At 41.8% G+C, this 12,209-nt stretch overlaps 1 protein-coding gene across 4 annotated transcripts in view; it reads left to right on the top strand.

Annotated features, from left to right (window-relative positions):
- usp25 (ubiquitin specific peptidase 25) overlaps positions 1–6,336 on the top strand; it is a 114,527-nt gene extending 108,191 nt beyond the window's left edge. For all 4 annotated transcript variants that reach the window (XM_088088806.1, XM_088088807.1, XM_088088805.1 and 1 more), the window contains 3 exons: positions 17–140; positions 4,123–4,315; positions 5,499–6,336. In XM_088088806.1, coding sequence (XP_087944932.1) covers positions 17–140; positions 4,123–4,315; positions 5,499–5,671 — 490 coding nt within the window. In that variant the 3' untranslated portion in view covers positions 5,672–6,336. The remainder of the gene's footprint in view (positions 1–16; positions 141–4,122; positions 4,316–5,498) is intronic.
- Positions 6,337–12,209: the final 5,873 nt, after the last annotated feature.

Raw genomic sequence — 12,209 nt, 5'->3', positions numbered from 1 at the left:
TTGTTTTTTTTTCCAGTTATATGGAGGCTCTGATGTATCTGATTTACTCATACCAGTACAACAAAGAGCTATTGTCCAAAGGGCTGTACAGAGGGCATGATGAGCAGCTTCTTGGTCATTACCGTCGAGAGTGTTTACTGGTGAGGCAAAGCATGCACAACATTTACAACAAAATTTATTCCAAATAACTTGTCCACTCCACTTGTCTAAACCAAGTGATTCCAAAGAGGGCATTACCTCTGGACAGGCTCTGTTTTGAATGGACACCTTTGTGTTCAGGAGTTACCCATGATCCCTGTCTCTTCTTTGTAACTCCCTTTTAGAAATTGCATGTGACTCTCATGTTGTCAGTCATTTTGACAGACAGGTAAAAATCATTCACAAGCTTTCATTAGCCATCATGGTCCTTTTTTAATGACAGGAAGACATATTTAATTGCATTTGTTTTTCATTTATTCATTTTCATTTTTTAGTTAACAAAGCGAATATACTATTTCCTCACTTGGGGAAAAAAAATAATTGTGATGCACTCTGCAGCACTACACCTCTGATTATAAGTGCTCGGAGAGGTAAGACAAACACAGACACCAACCGTGCAAAGACATCTGGGGCACTCAGCTGCTGTGACATTTTGCAATGGTATGTAGCGATGCAGCCCATAAATGTGATGGCAAAAGCCAGCCAGACTAAAAGGTCATGTATGCAAGATCAAAGACAAGAATGAACAATAGCTAACTAATATGCACAAGCCACCAGCTGGACAGACCTGTGGATGCCTTACAGTAAGGGTCCATCATCCTCACTGTACTTATCTGTCAAAATGATGAATAGCCTTCAGATTTTTTTTTGTCATTGATACCCCCCCCATTAAAAAAAAAACCAAAAAACATGCTCTCCCTTTTCTCTGTCCCAAACTTCTTCTGCTACTCAGCAAAACTAACATGCCCAGACTGCAGACTGAGCTGTGGTACTATAATCAAATAGCTTTGCTGAGATATTGCTTTGGCTTGCTTGCAGCCCACAAAAGATTCTACTCAGGGCTTTTCATGGGATACTGCCAGTTGAAAATCCTTTCAGTGTTATGATGTGAGCACCTTTTCATTTCAACCCCCCCCCCCAAGCTCTGGGCTGAGCTCTGGTATGATTGGGGAGGTCTAAGGGTATTTTGGAGTGATCAGCCTCATCCTGGTCTTCAGCGGCCCTCAGTGCTGCACTCAGTAACTTCACACCAGCATTGTGATCATAATGTAATCATTGGAGGAGGAATAGGAAGCCCAACGTCCAGCAAGTGTAAACACATTACCATGAAATACAAGTGTGTCCTCAGCTAACCTCAAACCTAAGCTTTGCACAGCCTCATGGTTCGTCTTAGATCTCAGGCCAGAACCTCCTGCTCTGTCCACTCAGCTGTTTATCATCAGCTCTTGTTTGAATCGAAAACACTGCTAATATTGACAAATTTAATGTACTTGGATGTTGAATCCAGCCTTGCTGTCCTAGTTTCCAAAATGGCTTGCAAAAAGTGGTTAATTTCCTCAGAGAGGTCAGGAAGTTTGGCTGTGACAAAAAGGTTTTGGTTTTGTTCAAGAACAGGAAGCTTATATCCACAAGAACCTCAGGGCCTTCCTCAGTTTCACTGGCTGGAGGATATTCTGTGATATTAATGATGTCTGTGGGGTTTTTAGTAGAACAAATGGAAAATGTTACTCGTTAGATCAAAGTGTTTGTAGTGAATGAATGATTTAGTAAATCACAAGAATATTATGTGGATTAAAAACAAATACACAAGATAACACAATCTTTGAGATGTTATTCCAGATCTTCATAATCTTTGTAATTTTCATATCCCTGGACAGGACATTCTGCTGTCTAAAAGCCATGAGGAAGATAGGCCTTTCAACATAAAGCTGTAATTGGCAGAAATCTGGAAAAGGCAAAAAAAAAAGCCATCAGATTTTCAAAATACTCCCTCCTCCTGCAGCACTCCCACAACTGTCCTCAGCGCCCCAAACCAGACGACCACAGGCGTCTGGCTTTACATAGTGACCCAGTGTTTCCCATAAATTGATTTATTTCACCTTATTTCATTCTGTCAGCCCTTCCTTGTCCCACTCACTGTGTTTATCGGACCACAGATGAGACAACAATTAGCTGCTAGCCCCACGGACCTTCTGCCTCGCTCGCCGCTGCTGTGGGCTGCTTCACTCGGGCAGCAGCTCTTGACCTTTGGTCAGAGGCTTGAATTTGGCCAGCACAAAACCCTCAGAGCTGGATGTCACAGTGATATGGTGGCCAGCAGCAGCAGAGGGTCTAACCTGTGTAAAGCAGCAATAGAAAGTGTGCTGATCTGGCAAGGAGTCACAGATGTCTGGCCCCCCAGAGCTCAGGTTTGTGCTGGCTGGATCGAGTTGCTTTGGTTGCTGACTGGGGGCCGTAGGAGCCACTGCTCGCTCTCCTTCCAGCAAGGTGGTCTGTAGCGGCGAGGAGTTAGGCGGAGGGCACACTGTGATCTAAGACTCCTGCTAAAATTACCAACATAAACATGAACTTGAAGCTGCAGTTAGCAGGTGGCTAAACTATCAACAACACTATCGCTTCACCAGTACTGACACTTGTTGAATTTAGTTTACTGTCAGACTCTCTTTTAGATGGGTTCATCTTCTCTTTTTGTGTTGTTTTGTAGTGTAGGAAGTTGTTGCCCATGCTGAAAAGCAGCTTTCCCCTCACTGTGCGTTCACACTGGACATGGAAAAAAAAATTGCATTAAGTTACTTGCACAAGTTTGAATGCTAGAATGCTTTGTTTTAACTCGCTTCATACGTGCAAGAAATCACGTGTGCGTGCCGCAAATTAACTGTTGTTTAAATATAAAAGGCTACTGTTGACAGCTGTTGACTGGGGTTGTGTTAACTTGCCAGTGCAACCAATAGCTTTAATCAAGTCACAGTAAAAATGTCAAAAAGTCAACTTACCAAATAATCCAACTTCCTCACTCTATTTCCTCCAAGCAAGCTTCTTTTTATTTCTGTTTTTGTAAAAAAAAAAAAACAGGTTGTATCAAAGAGCTCAGCGTAGCCATACACCGCAGCTAAGTGTCTCCTCCATCTTGCCGCTGAATGTTCGACCACCGGTATATCCTACATTATATGATGTCATACATCACTGGAGGATCTCAATGTTGATTGGCTATTTCAGCACGAATGGGTCATGGAAGTTTAGATTTTTAGCTCTCGCGAATCACGAAATGTGCAATTCGCTACCTTCGCGCCACTTCAGTTGTGTCTTTCGCACAATTAATTACTTAATTCAGTTTATTTATATATAGATTATTAAATACATTTCAGAACAAATGTATGCATTAGCATTAGTTGAACAGCCAATAGGAACACCTTCTCTCTGAAATGACCTGTGATTGGCCAAAGTCTCCCATCATGAGATAGATTTTCTAAAGCCTTAAAACAGAGCCAACAGGAGGTGCAACAGTCTAGTTTTCTCTTAGACTATCTGAATTAGAATATGTTCAACGTTTACAAATGGATTTTTGCCCAATGACAACAAATAAAAACTGCCTTCCCCAAGTTTAATGCTCAAGTCCAAAGCAGAGGTTTTCAAACTGGGAGTTCTTCCCGAGTGGAGAACCGTGTTTTCAAAACTTGGAGCATGGGCTCAAAATCAAAGTAGGATAAAGAATAACAATAGGAGTTACAAAAACCCATTAATATCACCTGGTTGGCTGGGTGGGGGCTCATGGCCTTGGGCAGATTATAAAGCTATATATCAGGTGCAAATGGACTGCCCTTGTATAGTGCTTTTCTCGTCTTCCGACCACTCAAAGCGCTATTCCACTACAGGTCATCCATTCACACACTGGTGGTCGAGGGTACCGTACAAGGTGCTACCTGCTACTCAGTAATAAATCACACACACTTTCACACTGATGGAACAGACATCAGGAGCAATAAGGGTTCAGTATTTTGTCCAAAGGATACATTGACCTCTGAGCCACAGCCGCCCAGGGTACAGGGAATTAATGTTGAATGAAGGAATTAATGTATGAGACAGTTGTTTTAGTTACACATAAAATCTTATGTATGAAAGATTGATCTATGTTTCTCCCCATAGAAATTAAACGAGCAAGCGGCTGCCATGTTTGAGTCAGGAGAAGAACCGGAGGTGACCACGGGTCTCGGCATCATGAATGAGCTGGTGGTACCTTGCATCCCTCTGCTGCTGAGCCATGACACTGAGAGCGACTTGCTGGCAGTAGAGGACATGAGGAACCGCTGGTGCTCCTACTTGGGTCAAGAGATGGACTGTGAGTCCCTGAGAGAGTGAGATAGAGCAGACACATCCTAGAGATTTCTGAAGTCCAAGGTTTCTAGTACATTGCTCATACCTCTGCCAGAGGTCATCATAATCAGGCCAGTGCTCAGGTCACACATTAAAAAGGCTTTGTGGCTGTGTAGTACATCTCTCCCACACACATTCCTGCAGCCAAGACATTTTCTGACAATACACAAAAAGTGGGGTAAACTCATAAAACATACACTCATAGATAACTTTAGAAAATGAATACAAATGGGAAAATTGAGACAATAAAATAATAAGTAAAATGTATCATATACTTTTATCCATGTGTACTTTACTTCATACAGATAAAGAAGATATGAACATGGTCATATCACAGGACACATGGAGGGGGCATGCACTGAGGCACATCTGCTTACAAATTCCAGCAAATGGAGGGAATTTAAATGGAAAGTAATAACTGCATTTTTCAGAACACCAGAAATAATTTCTAAAATGGGCCCAACATATCCAAGCTTTGTGGGAGAAGCTGTGGAACATGCATTGCCTGTCACACCTATATATTTTGGCAATGCCTAAAGCTATATACTGGAGAGAGGCATTTGATGCCCTTAAAGACATCTCTCACAAGATCCTGCAGAAGTGCTACTGGCTGTAATTCCTGAAAGTCTGAATGTGAAGGATAGGAAAGACCTCTTCCATGTATTAGTTACAGCAGTCTTAAACTGTAGACACACACACACACACACACACACACACACACACACACACACACACACACACACACACACACACACTCATCACAAAGACCTGAAAAATATCAAGGAAATACTTACACTGCATGTTGTACATTGGTGTAACTAAATAAAAATTAAGTCCTAAAAAAAAGGAATATCCCAAATAGATTTCAAGCTGTATAAGTAGAGCTGAAATGGTAAGTCCATGAAGTGATCAGTAGATCACGTGAAGGATTGTAAAGTGAAGGTGCTGCAGACCTACATACAACAAAACATTGTCAGATTGCAATAAAACATGTTCAGAGAATGCTGCTGACAGTCACTTCTTGGTAAAAGGAATGGAACTAAAGAGAATTCGGCTTTTGTCATTATATTCCAGTGTGAGTCCAGAGACAGCCGGCTCATCCAGCTAATCATGTCCTGTCCTTCTTTCTGTCCTCCGCCTGCTGGCAGCCAACCTCCAGGAAAAGCTGACCGACTTCCTCCCCAAGTTACTGGACTGCTCGACAGAGATCAAAAGCTTCCATGACCCTCCCAAGCTGCCCACCTACTCCACCCTGGAGCTGAGTGAACGCTTCAGCCGCGTCATGGCCGCCCTCGGCAGGGTGCCCACTGAGGGGAGATGAGCGTGGAGGGACGGCCAGGCACCTGTCCCTTATCACAGGCCCCACCCCGGGCACTAAACCATGGACCTCTCTAACCCATGCCTTCCTTCTAAATCCAGGGGTCTCTTGCATCTAGCTGTTATTCCTCCGTACTCTTTTGCTGCTATAGGTTTTATCATTCTAAATATTATTTCACTTTTATTTTAAGCAAAACACAACAGAGGAAGGAAGACGGACTGTTGGGAGGGAGTGAAGAAATGAGATTGGAGAAGTTGGTGGAGAGACAGTGGCAATCCTGCCGTGGTTGAAATCCAAGTACATTCTCTTTCAGCTTTGCAAAAACAAAATCATGTTTGAGGGTTTTTCATAGTTTATTATTATTGTTGCTTTTTGATTCAAGCTTCCCCAATCGCTCTCATAGCCCTGTCTAAAGCACCTTTCTCTGCTCTGCCTCCAGTTTGCTACAGTATTACCACCTCTTGTTTTATTTTTCTAAGGAAGTAAGGAAGAGAGCCTTCAGATTTATCAGCGGCTCGGAGGATCTCTAAGGGTCTCATGTCTCTGTCGACTGCGCCAGAACGAGATGTTTTAAGTGCTGTGGTAGACAGCCATGGCCTTCCTGTGGCTTGTTAATAAATTGAGAGAATAAAATTTTATTTATGGCTCTTTTAGGCCAAATAAACAAATGTTTTGTTTGATGGTAATTTTTCCTTTGCTTACACAGCATTAATTTGAGATGACATTATCATCCAACATCAACATTTTTAGAAGTGAAACAATCCCTTTCATTTGAGACATGAGGGTGGTGGACAAAGCTTATAATTAGGGCTGGCTCAGGCTTGCCCCAAGTTAGGCGGGCATAGGTTTAGTCTGCCGGGGACTTTCTATGATACACTGTGCTCCTTTTTCCTTCTCTCGCTCCCTCCATCTGCAAACGTTCATGTCTTTTACTATCAGGTTTATACCAGGGGTATTTAGATTGATATTAAGCATTAGCCCACCTAATTCTCCCATATTTCACTGCGTTTCCCTGTAGTTAAAGCTAGTGGTGCCTGTCAGACCTCCCTCTGTTTTACCTCCCTGTTCTGCTCCAGCATGTCCATCAGACTGATGCTACCTGGTACAACATATTTAGTGGGATCGTATTTTCAAACCCCCAAATGAGATCCTGAGGTGTAAACCACAAGTTCATGCACGCGCAAGCGTATGCACCATAGGTGTTTTCATTGGTATGGGATACACTTATTTCATCGCTAAACACGCCTACCAAGTGTACCTTTCCACCCTGTTGACAGCGCCAAAGCATAAGAAAAATTCTGTTCCATTTCCCAAAATCCACTAAAATTTGATTCTTATTTTAATAGTGCTCAGAACAATGAAAATCCTCAGCAGCTCTTTAGTAGTGTTCAGCATAAAAGTTCAACAAATAAGACCAATAAAAATAAAACAAAATATCTAATTGTATGAAAAATGTGAAGATATAACATAAATACATTGACAAACAAAATATATTCAAAGTTAAGTGTTAAGAATGAGACAGTAGTGACTGAGCATTACAATGGTGGTTAGGCCGCAGCATACAGGGTGGTATGTGAAAAAAAAAAAACCATACCCTGCTGCAATGTGCCATATGATAGCAGTGTCATGAATGTGCGTGTGTGTGTTGAATTTAATTTATTCTTAAACCACGTTTAAGAAAATTGACAAATAAATCTACCTTGCACCTTGTGTGTTTGTGTGTGTGTGTATGTATGTATGTATGTGTGCTGCACACAAAGACTGTATGTAAAGATGGACAACATGACAGCCCCCGCAAAGTGTAACATTTCAATCTGGATTGCCCCCCAGTGTCTGATAGGTCTATAGGTCATAAAGCCCACCCCCCATGTTAGTGAATGGGACATAGGCCAAACTAAAAACTCAAAGTGCACACCAAATAAATGTTTCCAAAAGATGGTTTATGTCACTGAAGGTAGTTCTTGTCACCCTGATGTTTGTTCAAGTGTTTACTTTTATGATAAGTGCGATTTTACTGAGTTAATTAATTAAACAAAACATGGATTTTCTGCCATGATTGACGGCTGTGTGCCAACCCATTCGCTTGCATTTAATGGGTCTGCTAGGGTTTGGTCGAATGGGTGTTTTGGCATGAACTCCCCCACTGCAGATAGTGCCACTGCGCAGAACTTCGCTGTCAATGACATCACCATCCCAAGATGGCAATGCCTGTGTCTCAGATATTTTAACCTCACTTAAGCATAGTGAGGGTAAGTGGGGGCGTGTTGTTCATCTTTATATACAGTCTAGGGTCTTACCGTGTGTGTAGAGGGTAGAAGGTAGATGTATTTGTTATTTCTTAAACAAAGTTTAAAAAATGAAATTACATTTGTCCTTTATGTGCACCGCCACTTAAATTTTAATCCCTGTGTGCTCTCTCCTCCGACACTCAGTCCTTGCATTTTGGGCAGACTCTTCGTAAAGAAGATAAAATAGCAAAAGTAACCCAGTAAAAAGTTGATAACTGAACTATACTCAAGTAAAGAGTAGAAGAACTTTAAAAAAGGGAACATGATGAGTACTGGTACCTTGAAAAATGTAGCCTACTTTTTTACCAATGCAAGTTACATGTAATGTGTTACCACCTACTCCTGTAACAGGACTGCATACTGTAACATTAGCAAACATTAGGAACACTTGGTGTGATTTCATGACAGTCATATCCTGTATGGTTTATGATAACAATTCAAGCCTGCAATGACAATATTAAAAAAAAGAATTTGGACACTTACCTACATCAATGTTAAAGCCATCCGTTTACTTGAATGCAGTTGATTCAAACTGTAGATGCCTGCCTGCCACAATTCACATGCGGCTTACAGTATGCTCTGGAAAATCCATCATAATCAGCACCTTCCACAGACCCAACCTGTGCTCCTGTCCTGCATTAAATTCCACTTCAGTTTTGTGTTATATTGTATGTCAGGTCTGCAACGGTGTGATGCCTTTTTGAGGGGTGAATCCTTACAATGTTAAGAGTGGCGGACAAAGCAGAGACTGTGTGAGATTTATGTCTAGCACTTTATAACACAGCCGGCAACTTATAGTGTAATTATGTGTTGCTTTTGAGGTCCTTTTTGATGTTTGAAGTTATCCCCTAAGTGTTTTTTAAGTACTGGGTACTTAATGGGGTACCTTAGAGGAAAACACTGACAAGGTGTGTCAGCCAAGACAGTTTCCTAACAATGTCCAGAACCTTCAGCATCTCAGTGTGACTCACATCCTTACCAGGTACCTCGCTGCTGTGGAGCGTTTTTGACTACCTGAGTGACCTCTGCCAGTTGGAACTCTCTGCCGAAAGGTCGGGGAAATCTTTATTTCAGTGCCAATACAGCTTTTTCAAATACAAATGTTTAAATGCCAATGTTTCCCTTTTCAGTTCAGGTTTTGTTTTCAATGATAAATCATATAGTCAATGCCAATGTTTACTGTCACTGTTCTGGCCCCATAGTGACACACCAAGCCAACATCTAAGAACTAGCAGTGACAAAGGCCCCCTGCTGAGTCACCTCACGTTGCCATGTCTTGGCCAAAAAGTTGCACAGGAACACACCAAACCGACAGCCAACCAGCACATGCGTTCTACACCTGCGTGAGAGGAGATACCCTCTCCATATCATGAAGGTCTTTACAGTATTCTAATTGGATATGAGATCAATTAAGTTAAACTGCTACAGGGGAAATATCAAAGAGTAAAAAAAGTAACTTCCTTCTATCAATAGGTGGCGCAATGAGTAAGATTCAAAATTGCACTGCAGATGTCTTCAGGCCTGGACTCTTATCAAATCTGAAATTTTGTAAAGATCTGACCATCTGGGGCAAAGTTACAAAAGTTTTTGATGTCATGTCAAAACATTGAAATTGTCCACCCGACTTCGGTAACGCCTTTCAACGAAAACTCTCAATATTCATTTCAAGCATCATCAATGTCTTAAAGATTTTTTGAGACCATTTTCAGATCAATCGAGTCAACCTGCTAGGAGCTGGACATCATACTGTAAAACTTTGCCTTTCTTGTGCCAATAGGTGGCGCTCTCATTATCGCTTAAAATTGTCATATAGATGTGTTCAGGGTAGGACTCCTATCAAACATGTGAAGTTTGGGTCATATTGGACCATTTACAGCAGAGTTACATACCACTTCCTGTTTACTTCCTGGTTCATGGCAGAACATGCAAATTAGAGGCCTCATACAGATCACACGGTGTGATGAAAACTCATGATTTGAACAACTTTTACTGTCTTATGAAGGTAGTCATAACATTTGAAGTCAATCTGATAAAAGCTCTAGGACAAGTTCTCAAGATTACGACCCCTGAAATGCCAAAAATACACCAAAATTATAACTTCAAATCAAAATGGCTGACTTCCTGTTGGTTTTATGGTATGTCCCCAAGAGACTTTTTTGTAGGTACTAGGGTGTTGCACAGGCCTCCAAAGTTTCAAAGCTCTAGCTAAAAAATCTGCTGTGGGGGCTGCTTCGTTGAAAATCAGAAGGGAGCGCAACTCATACATTTCCTCCCACCCATGCACGAGACCATTAAAATATCAAAAAGGCAATTCATTTGAGAGAAAAATAATAATAATTACAATAGGGTCCTCGCACCATTCGTTGCTTGGGCCCTAAATATAAGAATTCCTTCAGTTTCAAGAGGGTCCTCGCACTGTTTAGTGCTCAGGCCCTAATAAAAAGCGGAGCAATTACAATTATTATTATCAGGGTCCTCGCACACTTCGGTGCTCCGACCCTAATAATAATAATTGTTACAATTACAGTAGGGTCATGGCACCCTTCGGTGCTCAGGCCCTAATAATAATAATCCTTACAATTACAAAAGGGTCCTCGCACTGGTCAGTGCTCGGGTCCTAATAATTTGACAACATTTGTACACTGTACCTGTCTGCACTGATTTTCACAGTGACCTGCTCAAATGGCTCCAGAACACTGTATGCCTCCTGCAGTACCTCCCATTCCTCTTGCCTCAGAGGATCAACAGGTGCATTGATAACAGCCAGGGTAGAGATGACTGCATCCTTGGACAGAATTCGTGTCAGCATATGAAAGGTGGAGTTCAACCTAGTAACACACTTTTGTGTGAGCTTTAGCTTGGGCATGCCCATCTGTTCTTGGGTAGATTTGAGCTTCTCTGTGTCTGTTGTGCTCCTGTGGAAGAATGCCACTATCACCTTCAATTTGCCCACAGTGGGCTTCATCACCTTCAGAGCACCTCTTAGAAACAGGTTAATTGTGTGTGCAAGATATGGGTGGTGGGTCCATTTCAGGGTTTTAATTGCTTTGGTTATGTTAGCTGCATTGTCACTAACACAGCAAACCACTTTGTTTTCCATGTCCCACTCTTTTGCCACTTTGAGCAGCTCCTCTGCTAAGTTCTCAGAAGTGTGTCTGTAACTGAACTCAAAACAATCCAGCAGACAGGACACCATTTTGTAATTTTCAACAAAGTGGCATGTAACTGACATTAGGATGTGGTGGTTTGTGATGTCCAGCAGTCAGTTGTTAGACAAACAGCTGTGGCTTTTTTGACCCTTTCCTGGAGTGAATCACGTTCTCTGTCATATAGGCCTGGGATGATTTTTTGGAAAAGTGTTTTCCCGCTTGGAATTACATACATTGGATTGAGACCATGAGTATAGCTTTCAGTCATCCATGACTGAAAATGGCTGAAAATCACGTGCAATCATTTTAGCCAGATCCTCATCAATTGTTTTCTGTCTGGCTGGGGTCATAGCCTTTTGCAAAAACTGGCTCATAGAGCTCTGGGTTGTAGGTCTAGGTGGTTGTGGTGGTGTACAAGATGATGCTACAGACATTGCAGCAGCAGCAATAGTTGCAGTAGACACACTGGCACCTTCATAAATAGCAGGGTCCCTTGATTGTCTTTTTTCTATCAGTTGCACTGATATATGAACAGTTCTCATGTGCCTGTGCAGATTGTTTGTGGAGCCTGCTTAATATGAGATTTTCAGCTTGCACAGTCTACACTCTGCCACTGAGTTGTCTATGGGAGTAAAATGCATCCATTTTTTTTTTCAAATTTTATTTTCATTTTCTCACCTTTGCAGCGTGTTTGTAGCGCATGTTCTTTCTCTCGTCTCCCTCTCTCCTGTCCGTGTGCTCACTGTGCTGTGTGTGTCTGTAACCCCTTATGGAGTTATTTTCCTGTCAAAAATCGACGAGTTCGTGTTTGAGACGAAAGCACATTATTTTCAGTTTTTTTTAAATCATGCGCACATTTTTTTACCCGAGAGGAAATTATTTTAATTTGAGAGCACAATATTTTAATCCGAGCACACAGAATCCTTCCTGCGTACTCTCAATACTTTACTCACACTTTCAATTGCACTTATGCCTTCTCTCAATACTGTACTCTGCTCTCTCCATACCGCACGCTCGCGCTCAAAAATGCAAGCCTCATTGTCGTTGGTTAGTGTGTGTGTGTGTGTGTGTGTGTGTGTGTGTGAGAGAGAGAGAGAGAGAGAG

This window comes from Plectropomus leopardus, chromosome 15 (assembly GCF_026936395.1).
Source record: "Plectropomus leopardus strain MGB_pleo_1.0 chromosome 15, ASM2693639v1, whole genome shotgun sequence".
NCBI classification, from domain to species: domain Eukaryota; kingdom Metazoa; phylum Chordata; class Actinopteri; order Perciformes; family Serranidae; genus Plectropomus; species Plectropomus leopardus.
This window is presented reverse-complemented; position numbering and strand designations above follow the sequence as displayed.